Source organism: Diadema antillarum, unplaced genomic scaffold (assembly GCF_040938485.1).
Source record: "Diadema antillarum isolate AM-2024a unplaced genomic scaffold, OU_Dant_1.0 seq00001010_RagTag, whole genome shotgun sequence".
Taxonomy (NCBI): domain Eukaryota; kingdom Metazoa; phylum Echinodermata; class Echinoidea; order Diadematoida; family Diadematidae; genus Diadema; species Diadema antillarum.
In genome coordinates this window covers 234062-252364 of record NW_027271846.1, presented here as the reverse complement: position 1 = coordinate 252364, position 18303 = coordinate 234062, and the positions used below count along the sequence as shown (strand labels likewise).

The 18303-nt window shown below is 38.6% G+C and overlaps 1 protein-coding gene across 1 annotated transcript; it reads left to right on the top strand.

Moving 5' to 3' along the window:
* The first annotated feature begins 542 nt into the window (after positions 1-542).
* Positions 543-17686, top strand: LOC139742630 (adipolin-like). Its single transcript, XM_071653155.1, has 8 exons — positions 543-590; positions 1223-1375; positions 3343-3454; positions 3787-3827; positions 8033-8197; positions 9242-9444; positions 16964-17042; positions 17588-17686. Exons 1-8 carry the CDS (start codon positions 543-545, stop codon positions 17684-17686), a joined length of 900 nt encoding a protein of 299 aa, XP_071509256.1.
* Positions 17687-18303: the final 617 nt, after the last annotated feature.

Here is an 18303-nt window from a genome sequence, read left to right as displayed (position 1 = left end):
AATCGAATGTGAGATTATTAAGGATGTATGAATGCTGGTAGAAGCAGATATTTCATTCGTTTTGTTTTCATGCAACAATACGAAAGTTTAAAAACAGGGGGAAGTTTTCAGGCTGCACAATTCCACCCCTCTCCCCGATTATGTGTAGTAATTCTAAATATTAAGCATGATATCATACCTTAAAACACAATTCTCATCATCTGGAAATATGAAAACCATGCACATTCAAAAGGGGAGTGCTGTTGGTATGCCCAAATTTTTTCCTGACTCCACTTTTGTTCCTCTCCACAGAAGATGAGGAGATACCCCATCCCACCCCCCCCCCCCAAAAAAAAAAACACATCAACAGCAAGTTCTTCATAGTTTCATATCCAGACGATCGAGAAAAGCTTGGTTACATATCTCTTACTAGAATTTTATGCGTAAAAAGTCATCAGTGTTGTGGTCCCCAAATCGGAAAAAACGGACTTTACGTGGGATGCTGAAAGGCTCTGGATACCAATCCACCTTGCGGTATATAACACGTGTGGTTTTTCGACCCCATGTCGGGAGGTGAACTGCAAAACCAATATGTCGTCGGGCTGAGTAAAGTTTGCGGATTAGGGTCGCTTGAAAAAAAAAAAGTTCGCCAAGCGCGAGTAGGTGTGAAGAGACACACGCACGCACACACACACACATACACACACACACACACACACACACTCACAAGAAATCAATACTGTACTAATATTCATATATTCATATACTGCATATTCTGTACATTTTCGACAGAGGTATGATTTGCTCGTAGTCACGGGTGCACATCACGAGACTGACACCCACGAGTCATACAGCCCACGAGTCACAGAGCTCACGAGTCATACAGTCAATGAGTTATGCAGCTCACTAGTCATGCAGCCCATGAGATCAACGCTAAGTTAACAAGACCTACGAGACCGACACATTAAGCCCCGTGTTGTATCTGTCGTACTCTTTATGGGCTGTTTTTACCAGTCCTAGTGTCGAACTCATGGGCTGTATGACTCGTGAGCTGTTATCATTTTTTCGATGTCGAACTCGTGGGCTGTATGACTCGTGGGTGTCGGTCTTGTGGGATGACCCCGTAGTCACCAGTCTATCTGGTCCTATTTTCACAAGGTATCCTTTTGAATTTTGGGGCCATTTTTTGATATCATACTCATCCTTGTCATCATCCTTCTCCTATTCTTGCTCCCCTTGATAGACGGGTCCGGAGGACAGTCCAAGACGGGTGGATCCAGAGGGCAGCTGGTTGTCGTTCGTCCGTCATTCATCTCGGTCGGGGGGCTCGTCGACCTCCTCGTCGTCTTCGTCGAAAAAGAAATGCGATAAAAAGAAGAAGAATTCGAGAAGATTGGTGAGTTCGGAGGATGGGCTAATTGGGTGGGTGATCACTTGGTTGATTTTAGCATGGATTGTCGTCGTGCGAAGTTTCATGTGATTCCTTTATTCGCTTTTGCTTATAATGCAATCGATTTTTGTATAAACTCCGGACCACTTTCATAATAAAACATAATCTATTCTTTTTCTTCTTAAAAACATTTACAACGGCAAAATAAAATGAATTAATCATTGATAAGAGGATATTGCCATATAATAAGTATGCTAAATGTTGTTCTGGTTGACATCACCCACCTCCACCTTCCCCCCCCCCCCCCCCCCCGACAGAGAGAGAGAGAGAGACACACACACACACACACACCATCATTACGCAAAGAAAAATATAAAGAAAAACATGTACAATCCGTTACAACTACACCTTTAAACTTGTCGAATAGTGCACCATAATATTGAAATACAGCTGAGCGAAATGAATTGCCACTGTATTCAACACATTATATCATTAACTTTAACATGGTGTGTTTCCCCTATAGTTATCACTTCAACCTCAGTTCCATACATGAATGACTGTGAACTAGATATTGCGGTGATTTGAACCTCAACCCACCGTGTGAAGATGATTGATTTCTGCGCGATTTTGTAGCCCAATTACCGTCGATCCCGTAGCTATTGTTCGATCCCACGAGGCCTTGATGCGGTGGTTTTATCGCACCATTTTTGGGGCTGATTCTAAAGCTGGACGCGCTATACCAGATGCTATCGTGGGCAGCAAATGGAGCGAGACGTGCTTACGATATTACCGAAATACAGATTTTCGTGCAGAAAACAGAGATTATTTCATGGTTGGGCAGCTAAATATGGAACGCTCACAAAGCCGCCGATTATTCAAATCATTCGAGCTGACGCGTTTGCCTTGAAAAGAATCAATACCATGGAACGTGGTATAGAAGCGATGAATGGAAGCGACTTATACCGGAAATATATTTTGAGATAGCAACGGTACATGATCTGAAAGTTTGATTCTACAGCATGTGCAGGTTGGCTTATGAATAGAGTTAGAACAAATTGATGATTGGAAGCTCCATCATATTCGGACACGAGAAATTACAGATAAGGAATTGATAAATTCTGTAATATTCACTAAATACGCGCAAATTGACAGAAGGATGGTGTCATCATCTCACATCTTTCAATTGGTTTGTTCGCAAAAAAAAAATGACTTTGTGTGCCATGGTATTAAACCCCTGTGTGTCAATTATTCTGAGACCGTACAGCGTGAGCACTTTATAGGAAAACATTCTTTTTGTCAGAGGCATGTAACTTTTTATTGAAATGTTTACGCTAGAAATGCAGTACAGCAAGAGAGCAGAGAAGATTGCAAGCTTTGCTGCGCTTTAAAATTAATGCAATAACTGTGCTAAGGCTAAGAGACTTCTAATGTATTGTGGCAAATGGCGAATAATCGAACAGTTGGTGCTCGGTTTGACCAAAATAATAGAATTTGGCAAGCCGTCCACTGAGTCGAGGATGCGAACATGGCTTTGATTCTTGATCGATGTTTCTCAACAGAAGTCATCGCTGCGAGACTGTTACAAAACGAAAATAATTTGGCACAGAGGATACGTGTTGTTCTTATTGATTTTATGTAAAATTAAATAATAATAGACAATCAATAAAGATGTATGCTTAGTTCAATGGGAGACCGGTAAGGAGATCGATTTCCGATTTAATTACGATTTCGCCGATGTTATGACTCATATCTTATTTTTTAAAGATAGATTGAACTTAGTATCTAAACTGAATAACTTTTGTGTGTGTATATATGATGTCTCTGTACGTTCAAGAATTTGAGACGTTCATTTCATTTTTGAAAGGACAACTTGCTTGCTGTTACCTTATACCAAGTAAAAGTCATGCAATCTATATGAAATTACCCGAGTTCACTATCGTCACCATTTCCACATGTCTTTGCCCTCAATGCAGCCCGTTGCGGAAGGTCCAGCAGGACCTCCTGGGCCCAGAGGGCCCCCGGGTCCACCTGGTGCCCAGATTACCAAACAAGAGCTCCTGACGGAATTCAGGGTACTCATTAGAGGTAAGATCCTTTAACAGTTCTGTAGAAGATAAAGTGATAATCATCCTGAAATCTTACGCAATCAGTAAGCTGCGATGTATGTCCGATATTGATGCAGAATATAAGAATTATGTGCGATATTTTTTTTTATCATAACATGTCAAGAGTATTCTCCACATGATGAAACATGCGATTCAAGCGATTAACCATTTATTTTACCTCAAGGCTCCACTACATCTAGTTAAATAGCATCAGAATAGAAGGATACACGCGATTCGTTCTGTATATTTATACCCTCGACTGCATTTGATTCTATATATGTTTCATTTCTATTCCGTAATCCGCTGTTACAGAGGCAGCCGAGAGAAGAGCACAGATAATCATAGGAGAAAGTGTGAGTATGATCAATTCAAATATCTCCTGTAAGATATATATATATATATATATATATATATATATATATACATATATATATATATGAAGAGTTTGTTTGCAAAAACAGATAAGTCCATATTTGCCAAATGGAGATATTTGCGATTAAAGGTCAAGAAAAATAAAGAGAATAATAAGAAAATTTTGGCTTCATTTGACCATAACTTCAAAAATGTACCTTTATATGTAGTGACCAATATCATAATTTAATAGTTATTATTTTGTACTTTATGACAGAGACCTTAATTCAAAATCTTCAAAAATGGACTTATCGGTTTTTTGCAAACAAACTCTTCATATGTATATATATGGATATACAGTTACATAGATATAGATCACCATTCATCGCTAAGATGTCCATCGAATATCGAGCTAGGAAGTTCATCAAAAATCTCGAAGACGGGAAAAGGTCATACGTTGGCAATTACGTCTGTCACATAGGCGGCGGTATTTGGCTCTTGATTGTTTTTATCACAAAATGACGTGTTTCGCTTCCCTGCAATTGAATTAAAGCGTTCATGCTCACCTGATCTGCTTGATCATTCGCTGAACTAAAAGTATACTGTGGCCTGTGGGTAGTATAACGTCAAGTATATGACCTGACGTGAATTTTGTGTCAGCAAAATATTAGAAGCAATCAATTTTCGATTCAAACCCTTTCTGTCAAATCACCAACCTGTTCCTGAAGAATAGCTAGATTCACATGCAGACCAAAATTGGCACTCAATATACACAGGGGATAAAATGCTGTCAAAATCGTGCTAGAAAGCTGGATCAGGCGTGATCAGTCAATGTCCCGAAAGGCTCAAAGAATTCCCTCTTTTTACTATCAAATCAGAGCTAGTCAATCGCATAGATATCAAAAGAAGGAAAGCAAGAAGACAAAATGACTAACGCCCGACCTTGAAGAAAATCCTGATCGATTGATGAGGGGAACAAAACGGAAGCTGGGAGACATTCTAACTATCGTATACCCCGTCGGATTGCCATGTTTGAGCATTACACGTTCCATTTTGACTTCCGCATGAAAGATATGAATAAAATTCTTGTTGGGGCTGAGACGACATCCACACCAAAATTTTAAATGAATCCCCCTCACCGTGTATATACAGTGGTCATTATTGTTTGACCAAATATTCAATAATTTCATATCATTTTAATTCTAATGAAAAGTAATAATTTGGCAAAAACAACGGTATAGCAAATGCCGGAGGTCATGACGGATTATTTCAAAACAGTGAACTTTATTATAGACATTATTCTGCTTCAGGAGTTCCCTGTTAGTAAAGACCACCTGTTTACGGAACCACTATCCCCCCCCCCTCCCCCTTGGCAGCTTTTAATTCAATTCAATTCCATTCAATTAGATACAATTCAATACAATACAATTCAATTCGATACAATTCAATACAATACAATACAATACAATACAATACAATACAATACAATACAATACAATACAATACATTACAATACAATACAATACGATACAATTCAATTCAACTCAATAATGTATTCTTTCCATCAATAAGAGGAAATACATTTCATTTCATTTCATTTCATTTATTAGGTTTCCACACAAATCATAAAGTGTTGTGTTTACAACATCCATCAATGACAATGTAATGTGACACAAAATAAGTTCAGTATATACAAAGAGCATTTACATAGCACAAAATCAATTGAAATTATTCTCAAGGGTATAAATATTCATGACGGATAAATCAATTGTGTGTGGTGGGAACACTCTGCACGCACGCAAGACTAAAAGCACCTGGACAAGCGTGCGTGCACTTGTACGTCATACAAAATATTACCAATATCAACTCAACTTTTAAACATTTTGGAAGGAGAAGTCATTTAATATAATACAAGATATGTGTAAGAGTGGTGTTATAGCGAGAAAAAAAAAAGAACAATGCACGATTTGTCAACGTAAAGATTAATCAAATAAATATGGCGATGGAAATTAGTGTTCCACTAAAAAGTAAGTCTTGCAGGACCAAGGACGTGAATAGTTTGTCCTTGCCCTTTTTAAGGACAAGGTCAAGTACAGAGAGAGAGAGAGAGAGAGAGAGGAGACACTGAAATAAAGCATAAAGTACATTGAAATACAAAAGATAAAGTACATTGAAATAGAAAATATAAAGTACATTGTAATTGAAAAGATAAAGTACATTGTAATAGAAAAGATGAAGTACATTGGAATAGAAAAGATAAAGTACATTGGAATAGAAGAGATAAAGTACATTGAAATAGAAGAGATAAAGTACATTGAAACAGAAAAGATAAAGTACATTGAAATACAAAAGATAAAGTACATTGAAATAGAAAAGATAAAGTACATTGTAATAGAAAAGATAAAGTACATTGAAATAGAAAAGATAAGGTACATTGAAATAGAAAAGGTAAAGTACATTGAAATAGAAAAGATAAAGTACATTGAAATAGAAAAGATAAAGTACATTGAAATAGAAAAGATAAAGTACATTGAAACAGAAAAGATAAAGTACATTGAAGTAGAAGAGATAAAGTACATTGAAACAGAAAAAATAAAGTACATTGAAATACAAAAGATAAAGTACATTGAAATAGAAAAGATAAAGTACATTGTAATAGAAAAGATAAAGTACATTGAAATAGAAAAGATAAGGTACATTGAAATAGAAAAGGTAAAGTACATTGAAATAGAAAAGATAAAGTACATTGGAATAATATAAAGTTTACAAATAATGAAATGATCAATATCTGAATGTCATGTGGCAACCTTTGGCCGTCACAACTATCATCATCTTAAAGGATTATAGCATGACTTTCGAATGATTCTTCGAAAATTGCTGGGGTGATTAAAATCTCAAGCATGTGAAGAGGGGCAATTAAAGAGAAAGAGAGGGAGAGAGAGAGAGTTAGGGAGACAAAGGGGTACAGAGAAAAAGAAAAGTTAAAGTTCGAACAAAAAGTAAATCACAAATTTTGCCATGTAACTTCCTCCGCCATTATATCATCATCTTAAAGGATTTATAGCATGACTTTAAGAATTATTCTTTGAAAATTGCTGGGGACATTTCAATCTCAAGCATTTCATGAGGTGGTATTAGTTGTGTGTGTGTGTGTGTGTTTGAGAGAGAGAGAGAGAGAGAGAGAAGGCAATGAAGCAGAAAAGTTTAAGTTCACATATAAAGTAAATAATTTTTCTTTACATCTTGTGCCATCCTCCGCCGTGACATCGTCTTAAAGGATCATAACACGACTTCAAAATGATTCTTTGAATCTTGCGGTGGGGATTAAAACTGAAACGTATTGTCGGGGGCTAGTTTAAAGATGGGGAGAGAAAGGGGACAGACAAATAGGAAAACTCGCATAAGTTCACATATATAAACAAAATAAAAATAGAAAATAAATTTCATCATGTGACAACCTTTCGCCATTACATCATGATCTTAAAGGATCATGACATGATTTCAAAATAATTCTTAGAAAATTTGCTGAAGAGATTAAAAGCTCAAAAAAGGGGTAGGTTCAGTGGTCGAGCATAAAAACAAATCCTAAGTCATCTCGGGTTGTCTTGGATTTGGATCGTATCCAACATAACGAAATGACACTAACCCCGAACTGGCAGTTTCTGATTAGATCGAGTTGTTTTTATGACTTTCCAATCAAGTGGGATATAAGTAGCAAATTCATGCCTTTCGCCTCATTGAAAAACGTTTGATGAATAAATACAATGTATATGAATAAATAGATATGTGTATGTGATTAATAAGAACTTGGAAAACAATGGCGTAGCAGATGCCGAAGATCACGACTAATTATTTCAAAACAGAGATTACAGATATGTTTACTTATGTTACAATTTACATTATATATATATATATATATATATATATATATATATATACATTTGAGCACATTTCATTTTTCAATTTTTTAAAATACTTTTCTGTTCTCAATCGGGTAATTTTCGTGTTTTTATTTTCTTAATTATTATGTCGTTGTGTGTATTATATTTATGATCTTTATGTTCATTAGTTTTCGTAATTTTTATCAACCTATCTATTAGATTGAGAGATACTTCAAATTATTCAGGGGCACAATGACTTCTTAAACCAACTTTAACGACTGTGAAAGGCTTAATCAAGTTTGTCATCTCTCTCTGTCTGTACACAGTGTCCAAGTTGTTTGGTAAACATCACGCGCGGAACCGACCTACATGTTCCCGCTGTGGAGGAGTTAACGCTGCTCCCAACGCTGCCTGTCGCGTTCCACTGTAAGCTCAGCAAAGATATCAAAATCCCCGGGAAAAGTTTAATAGAAATCGACAATTTCAGGACGGTAAGCTCAAGCAGTATCCGTTATTTACCCACTCTGAGTTTTGTTCTTGTTTTTCATGTTGTTAATTTTTGCTCTCTCTATAACGCCCTTTCTGCATGTGCTATAATCTGTGCAAACGATCAAAGCGGAAGTATAAAAGGCGCCCTCGAAGAAGCGATTACGCGTTCGGGTAAACGCTTCTGACAGCGTTACAAGATTCCATAGTACGCCACTTCCGAGCGCCCATCACCATCAGAATTTTGCTCACGTAACTCATGCAAGTTGCAGTCTTTCCAAAATTGCAATCAAGCCTTGCAAGACCTTTAATGTACCTTGAGCGTTCTCGAAACGAAATCGTTAAATCTGTGAATATGTATTGATCGTCTCTACAGTCATATCAAACGAAAGTGTCTTAGCGCCCTATACTATCTAATTATCAAATGAGACTCAGTGTTTCTGTTCTTAAATTAACTGCTCGCAAATGCCTTTGAATTAAACGATTTACAAGAAGCGACGACACGACGTGATGTTCGTTATTCGAAGGTTCGTTCAGCCAAAAATGAGAGTAAGGTTCGAATTCCGAAGGTTCGTTTATCTGAAAATGAAAAAAAAAAAATGCGTACGAACGAACCTTTGTTCTACATTTTAGAATTACGACCTTCCGGGTAGAGAATCCTATCATGTCGAATTAAAGATCCTTCGAAATACCGAATCTTATTTTATTTTCGGATTAACGAACCTTCGGGATAACAAACCTTCTGATTAACAAATCTTACTTTAGTTTCGGATAAGCGAACTTTCTGAATTGTGAACTTTCTGATCAACGAACCTTTTTTTTTTTCTTTTTTTTTTTCTTTTTCAGATCAACGAACCTCCGGAACTACGAACTTTATTCTCATTTACGATTTAACGGAACCTTTTGATTAACGAACTTTATTTCATTTGTCGGACTATAATAGCTAACCTTGGGGGGGGGGGGGGGGGGGGACCCTTCTGATTACCGAATCTTATCTCATTTTCGGATAAGCAAACCTTTCGAATAACGAACTCTAACCTTTCTTCCAGCCTTTGGATACAGGGTCCTTTGAAAGAGGGCGTGGTCTGGACGTTCGATCCGGCCGATTCACGGCGCCGCGCACGGCTATCTACCAGCTAGCGGCCAACCTGCATGTAGCACAGCGACTGTCCGAAGTGAAGGAACGCACGATAAAGCCACGGGACAACGTCCGGGTGCTTATCTGCATCAACTCCATGTGTCAGAGACACACGTGAGTACAACCAGGGAGGTGGGGTACAACAGTATGGTCAATTAGTTCCATTGTCACTACTACTCCTAAAAATACTGCTACTACGACTACCACCATCACCACTGCAAAACCGCCACCACTACTATCACCACTATACTATCTACCACTATAACTACTACCACTATACTACGTATTCTACTACCACCACCACTACTACTACTACTACTACTGCTACTACTACATAGGCACCTCCTACCAGGTAGACTACTACTATACGACGACGACGACGGCCGCTACTACCGTTATTATCGTTATCATTATCATTGTCGTCATTACTGTCATCATTATAATCAGCGTAACCATCAACATTATTTTCACTATCTCCTTACGTCGGCTTAATGATCCGAGTTAGCAGTTAAAGTCTTGAACTCGAGGCGTTTAATACCCATATGCAATTTATGTTATCATATCAAAAAGATAGTCCGTGAATCCGAGCATTGGGAACCTCTACGAATTATTGTACCCAAGGAATTATATACTAGCCCTACCAGAAACTAAATTCCTGACTTTACAGTATTTTCCTTGAATATATCGAGAAATAAATTGACCCTTTTTGTTAGGGTAAAAAAATACCTCTTTTCTCCTGAAATCAAATACTCACGCAGTTCGTAATGCTTTTTCTTCGAGAGAACACAACAAAACATTGTTTTGAAAATTGTACGCACGTGTTTGTTTCAAAGTTCATAACCTTTCTCGACAATGTAAGCTTACATTGCTTTACGAAAAAAAAAAATCGTGCTCGTGTTTTCGATATCTGCTACGTTCCCATGGTCTCCCGTAGCTAAGGACAGCTAGTTTGTCACCGATGAATGAAAGCCATTTTGGCGCACGAAACAAAGGGACGTGTTAAATATTACCCTCCGTATATGGCAGCCCATTGTCCAGTACGTGTGAAGAACTCCTCCTCCGCTACGCGGCCCTGCAATGCCCGAACAATTCAATTTTACTCTAATCATAACACAAATTCTTTAGGACTTCTTTGAAACTGTATACGAATAGAAACAGGCGAAATATTTTCAGAAATTCCAATGTTCGACCTATCTCCCCCGCATACTTTTTTTTTTGCGGTTATACAACTTGTCACATTTCCACCTGAACTGATTCCAACAACCAACTATAAAAGCATGCCCTTAATGAAAGGAATTTTGTAAAGACACGGGTTTACGGCTTTAAGTAGATGTCACTAACTGTCGACATACATGCTGTGAACAAGTACCCTTGTAGAGACTATAATTCCATGAAATTCACAAGTAAGTTTTTCATAAATACACATAGGTTATAACTTGTATACATGTACTTGTATACAATGCATGCAACGAGTAATTTTGGGAAGCACAACAAAAATGGAATGTGGGCCGGCTCACGAAATTTCACAAAACAATGGCGGGCAGCCTGGCCATTCCGGTGCAATCCCCTGTGTGCCCAGTCTGAGAAACCATCAGACATACCTTTATAAGCAAATAGTTATAGCCCCATATAGTCCATGGGCCAAGACCCGAAAAATGGGTTGTTGGTACCATCTGAGGTGGCACAACCTTTTTGGTGTCATTTTGTTTGTCGGGCGTAGATATGCTTATCAAGTTATGATAGCATTTCCAAATGAGTAGCTTAGTCATAATAAATGAATTTTTAACCAATTTGGTCTCGTACTTATATCCCTATACTTCTGAATCGAAACTAAACCGCTATACAAAGAAGAGCACTGCCTTCTGTATGTCCACAGGTGTTCTGTTGTAAACGCGGTGCGCTTAGTCTTTATTCAAGGCAGCGAAGGGAATATCCAAAGGGTTATGATGTCCACAGCTGTCACGCGGTGCGCTTAGTTCTTTATCTAGACCAATGTACCGTTATCATATCTAAAGTTCCTCATAAAAGGGATTATCTATACTGTTTTTATACCACCCTATCAACAAATACATCAGTTTTAAACAAAAATCACTCTGTTCATTTACAATGTTATTTATTATAATGTATTGTAGTGTACCGCTACATTGTTTTTGCATTATCTTTCATTGTTGGAGGGAAATAAAGCGACATTGGCGTGGTATCAGCGTTTTCACCGTAGCGTTTTCGCCGGAAAATGATAAATAATTGAAAGATACGGTAAAATTCACGAGGAATTGCTTTTGTTGTTGTTGTTGTTTTTAGATAAAAGGATTCACACTGTATCATACGCTTTGGATATTCCCTTCGCCGTCTAGAATAAAGACTAAGCGCCGTGGACATCATAACCTTTGGATATTCCCTTCGCTGCCTTGAATAAAGACTAAGCGCACCCCGTTTACAACAGAACACCTGTGAACATACCATAGAGCTGCATTTCACAGCTCTATGGAACATACAGAAGACAGTGCTCTTCTTTGTATGGCGGTTAGTTTCGATTCAGAAGTATAGGGATATAACAACGAGACCAAATTAGTTCAAAATTCATTTACTATGACTAAGCTACTCATTTGGAAATGCTATCATAGCTTGATAAGCATATCTATGCCCGACAAACAAAATGACACCAAAAAGGTTTTGCCACCTCAGATGGTACCAATATCTGGCCTGGCCCATGGACTAATACCAGCAAATATGAATCGCTCTAAATTCTCATTTATTCCGCGTACAGACCAGAATATAACCAACTGCCTCACTCAATGACATCAATCCAGGACAAAGCTTCAGATATCTTCAAAACAGCAGCTCATAATCATTTCATCAAGCAAAGCAATCAAAATCAGTTTTTCACTCCTGTACCAGCATCATTCTCATGCGCACTAACACACCTGCGCGGTTGGTTCCTCGTGGAACGTTAGGCAGTACTTCGAAAGAAGAATTCACCATAGACCGGGCTGTATATAAACAGATGCTACCTTTTTAGAGATGTGATGTTGACATTCCCGTGAGAGTTCTATTTTCCCCAAGAGAATATAATTTCCTGAAGCTTACAGCACTGAGGGAGAATATTGTCTCAAGGGGAAAATAATATAAATCCCAAGGGACCGTCAAATGTTATATTACAACAGTAGACACGGCAATATGTGTTATGTTATAATGGTCTACATGAATATTCATCATGTCATTTTAGCCCCGTCGGCAACCAGTTAAATTCTGAAATCATATTACTTGATGTGACGTCACTACTCGCATTGTAACATTTTCAATTCTTGCAGCATTAGTCACGTGATTACATAATGACCGATCGACGACCAGTATTCATGTAGACCATTGATATGATATTATGTTAATTGCCCGCTCATTTGCCCCCTCCTTCTCCCTTACATTTGGAATACAAGATGATATGAAGACAACGGGCGTGATATTGCCCGGCCATTATTTCCATCACTGGGGAAAATATGACCCTCATTAGAACAATAGTGAACTCGTTCAAAATGTCATATATTACATTATGCAAGGCTCGACATAATACAGCGGTGGCTCGCTGGCCCATGGGCACTACTTTTAAATATGTTTATACGACGACAGACTCGTACAGAGACAATGCAAAAACAGGTCGTCTAGCATATAATCATTGCGATGATAGGCTGAACGTGCTTTCACATCGAGAGACAAATAGTCCAGCCCAACTGCAATAAATATCAATAAATATCAATACTGCTCTCGACAAGATGTAAGTGATATTTGCCTGATATAAAAAGCATAAAGGGATGGTACTTTTGATCTGTTTTTCCGGAACTCGGCAGCAACTGAAATGTTCGGTCTTGAATGAGTACTTGTAATGATAGACGAGTGTTTATTTGTCCATTTTCTCTTCGCAGCGTTTCGTTTTGGCATGGCTCTGACGTCACTCGTAAATTTTGCTCCAAAGTGCACCCCAAATTGTATCATTTTTAGGCCCTAAACGTGCCAGTTTAGGAGAAGAATCAAAGACTTCAATGTAGCATGGACTGTAACATTATAACATGTTTTTAAAAGAAGAAGCAGTTCATGTATGTGCTTCTGTCTTAGCTCTTGAACTCTCACACAGTTTTTTGAAGAAAAGAAAACATTTATCTTTTTTTTTTTGTAAATTCCTACGGACAGAAAAAGTTTGGTTAATGACCACCCACAGTTTTTCAGACACAAGACAAATTCCACAGCTCTTACATGTCTTACATGAAAGCTGAAAATATAAATATGATGATAGACGAGTGACACAGATAAAAAAAAAATCATACCGTTACCGAAATAAAAGTTTTGCATCGTGTGCGTTTCGAGCTGTTCCATCACTTTCGTTGTGCTGCTTATAATAGACTGGCCACACTTTGGATGATGGATTTTTGCTTCGTTACATGATAAGATCTCAATTCTTGTCATAGACCACTTTCCTTCCAAATAAAGAGTTAACTTTGGGAATGGTTCTACTGGCGTCGATGTTACTGAAATTATTATCCCTTTTTTTTGTGCTTCAATTTTGTGTCTATACATTGATTTGCATGTACAAAATACGAATATGAAAATCAACTGAAACAACGATTTACGCCCAAGCATTGTTAGTTTATGATTATATCCTCTCAATATCCAGCATTATGTATAAGGTTTTGTTGTTTCTGTCATTTATTGATATCGTGAATTTATCATGTGTTTTTGATTAGTTTATCGAGGTTTCCGCGATTACGTTTGTTCCTTCGTTTGTCTGTTTGTTATGCGCATCCAGCTGCAGTTCATCTCTGCCCAAAGATTATGTGAAGACGAAATACGAATGCGTTCTATCCATTCTATAAAGAAAAAAAAATGATACGGAGGGTTAGTTTCTAGCAGTGTGTTGTTACAAGAACCACCAGCACATTGGTAGATTTTGCTCAATTCAAACTCCTTTTCACCAGCCCGACCCTCCTCCCTCTCCACTCCCCACCTTTCAACTTCTCCCGAACACGACATGTTCTAAATAGACTATTTATATACCCTCTTCTGATATCAAATAAAATCAAGGTTGTTTCCAAACAACTTCTTTGCCTTTCAAGTCAAGAAGGTAAGGCGCCTCATTCTCTTGTCCTAACCGATCACCTTACCAAAATTTCACGCTAGATTTGGCCCGACTCAAAACAAGAAGCACCAAAACTCTGCCAGTATAGAATCTGTCAACTCTTCCGTAGCTTGATAAATCTGAGGGAGAGAGAGGGGGAGGATAAGAATTAGGAGGGGAATAAAAGGAGCAGACTCATGATAAATGTGGCTTAACCACAAGTCAGAGAGCAAATCGAAATAATGCATTCTGGGACTTTATTATTGGTACCATTAGCTGTAGCCTAACGGGGGAAATAATGACCTAGGGTATACAAAGGAGACTTGTCTATTTCAAGACTCCCTCTCTCTCTCCTCTCTCTTTTGTCTATTTATCTGTGTCTCTGCCTGTCTGTCTATCCGTCTGTCTGTCTGTCTGTAGCTTTCAAAAGACAGGGGTTTTTTTTATTACTTTACTTTACTTCCATCGAAGAAATCCAAATCACGAAAAGAAATAATTTCCATCCCCTAGTTGTTGTTTTTTTTTTCAAGAAGATAGGGTGCTCAGTCGGTGTTTTCATAAAAGCAAGGACGCTAACCCAGTGATAATACGCGTGCATGTCATAATTTTGAATTCACACAGTGTGAATATAAGCAAAAATGGAAAAATCATTCAGGGAAAGTTGATATGTATTAAAGGAATGAAGTTACTCCATATTCATTTAATTGCAAAATAGATAGACGTCTGCAGTATAGGCCCTATATGGATTTGTGCTTTTAAAAATCAACACACACACACACACACACACACACACACGCACGCACGCAGACACACAAGCACGCAATGTAAAACAGACACTAATGTACATCAGTGTAATATATTCGAAATGACTGTTCAGGTATACAGTCATTAAAGTTAAGAGAGTGCTGCGTTATTCGTAACAAAGCACTAGTATCTCTCCCATTCCAGAAACCACAAGGTAATGTAATGTTTAATGCGCATTCGTCCTTTGATCGCTTTGGTCTTCATTGACTATTGACGTCATCCTAGCTCGACGAAGAACTTCGATAACTACTTTTGAACAAAGCGTCGGCCTTTCGTCTCTCGCTCTGATTTGGGCCGTCTTTTTTTAGTCCTTCTTTTGTCTGTCAACCGCTTTTTAGTTCGGAAAGCGATCATGTACTATTTTTTCGAGCATGTTAGCATGGAGATATATTGCACTTTGTAATACGATGCCCATCTCACGTTAAATAAAATGAAAATGCCGCTGGAACCACAAAGCAGGGCCGCACAAAAGTGTTCCCGGTTGAGATGTTACGGGAACCGTCACCGCAGGGATATACGTTTATAGCGGGTTGGTGCTGACCTCACTGATATGGCTGCTTTTACAGTGTGTATAAAATGTCCAATCGCTTTAGTCTTCGCGATTTACCTGGCCCTTATCATACCGTTTCCACCTTTGAAACACCTTCTCTAAAATCGCCTTGGATTCCCAGATAAGGGGATTATCACTTTCTAAAGCCATCGTTCCTCCTTCAGTAGGATTCATTATGCGCTTTGCTGGCGTCTTTGTGCATGAAAGGATTCCGGCCAGGAAGCATCCGTACAATTAGACACCCATCTGCCATTTAAAGAGAGAAGGATCACCCCCTCTCCAAATGTCCAGCTTTAACAACACTTCATTCCTCTCTTGTCAAACATCATTAGATTTGTGCTATTTTCGCGGGAATTTGTGGGGATTCCGAGAACTGCGTGTTTACCTTTCACCGCCCGAATTCAAAATAGAGATCATCTTAAAAAATACGTGGTGGTAGAACTGAATGGTCTTATTCAGTAGTTAGATTTGTTGCTGTGACAACATGAATTTTGTCTTGCTGCTGACGTCACTCTTAACATGAAGTGTTTATGCGTAATTATACGTATTCAAGGTACCCTCCCTCCTCTATCCTGGACAGTGCAATTTAGTTTTCAACGATACACATCAAGTTTTAATGCTACACTGAAATACCGTTATTTTCCCAGGATTTTTAAGTCCGAATACCATGCATGCTATTAGTTGTAATGTCTTTGCGTCATACATTTATTGCAGGGCAGAACTTACTCTCTGTGTCCTGGACTGCTATTAAACCCACATCACTTTTCTCCGTGCTGAAAGGGCATAGATACTGCTGGAGACTATCAGGCTTAAAACATGTGCTGCTTGGATGAATGCATTGATAACTTTTGTGTTTTGTAGGCCTATGTATAAATCATTTTCCTGTATATTCTTCTTCCTTTTTTTTTGGGGGGGGGGGCAATAATGCTCTGGAAATTAACTGGAACATCGCCACTGAAATGCTGATGCCTTACAGGACAGTTCAGCCGTGAACCACTTTATTTTTACATCAAAAGAAATTGCTGTATTCAAATCTCATGTGTCAAGAGCATTGTCATTTGTAATCCATGTCATGTTTGATACAGGAAATCAATTGTACAAACAATCAATCGAGAAAGAAGCAAGTCTTGAACTGAGAATACGCTCCTCAATACTTTTTTTTCCGGTCAATTTAGGTCACTCGAGTTCGTTTCGGGAATGGAGAGCAACAGCCGAGTCTTCACCGTAGCGTTGTCCGGGCTCCTCAGATTAGAGGTAAGAGAAATGCGCAGATGGTATCAGTGGGTGTCATAGCAATGAGCCTATTGTTATATCGGCAGCTATTTTACACGTTATCCCAGGGAATAGAATCTTTTCTCTGATGAATAACAATGGTAAATATATTCTAAAACAAATGAATAAGTAAGAAAAAGTTTTAGATATCGCCTTAACTCTAATGCAATGTCGATATTTAGCGGTATCTGTTTTATTCTTTATTTAATCTGCTTTGAATGTCAATTGACATGGAAATCGCCATACCTCGTACACTCTGTCTAAAGTCTCTGGCACAGAATGGGTTATAAAACAACGTACAAAATTCATTGATATAAGGTTTGTTCAATAAACAGTCAGACAATGAGTTTCCTATTACAATTATCTCAATTTCAACTGTCGACATTGCAGTAAGGGGTCACGACAGTCACAGTCAAAATTTTCCTTTAAAAGATTCGGAGATGTCGAAGGAAATGAGAGATGATGATTCCCGACATTACACATTCATCGCTGATAATCCTACACCAAACTCTTAACGATACTTACAGGAGGGGCAGTACGCCTCGGTCTACGTGGACAACAGCTCGGGGCGTCGAGTCGAAGCACAGGTCGGGTCGGATTTCAGCGGCGTGCTGATGGGAGTCTAGCTCCGGCCCACATCTCCCCGGCGTGGTGGATGCGCTCCCTCTGCGTTTCCATGGTAACATCATCAACACGAAGAGTGCCATCTGCATGGACATCGTAATTTTCAGCGACAACGATATTAGGGTGTATAACGAGCTGGCGCGCCTAGTCCCGTGGCACGCTTCCCGTGAGGCTTCGTGCCAATGTAGTTCATTGACCCTTGACCCTTCCGGAACGTGGAGTTCTCATTTTCTCAATGAGGGGGCAAAATTAAACGATTTTGTAGGGAGTCATCACAGCGAGCATGCTCACCTTCGTTCATCAATGTTGCTGGAATCGATAGTTATCACACTGCCATAAAGTACATCAACATTGTGTTTCTTCGGAAGTTTGACAGAGAGGTACACGGATCCAGCACCAACGCAAATGACTTTTCAGTTTGAGCCAGCACTAGAAATGTTGTTACATCTTTATCGTACTACATATTGCAGAAAGGAGAAGCATTGGATGATGTCAGAGAAACTGATGAAGAGGAACAGCTATACGGACAGACTCCCGTAACGACATGGGGCAAATTTAAAAGTCAAATAGTAAACGGAACGAGCACGCATGAGATATAGGAGTACAATCGTCATCGATA

Coding starts and splice junctions, on each gene's coding strand:
- LOC139742630 (XM_071653155.1), top strand. CDS start 543: ATGTCGGGAGGTGAACTGCAAAACCAATATGTCGTCGGGCTGAGTAAA. Junction 591..1,222: donor ATGTCGTCGGGCTGAGTAAA/GTTTGCGGATTA, acceptor TCCCCTTGATAG/ACGGGTCCGGAGGACAGTCC. Junction 9,445..16,963: donor TCCATGTGTCAGAGACACAC/GTGAGTACAACC, acceptor CGGTCAATTTAG/GTCACTCGAGTTCGTTTCGG.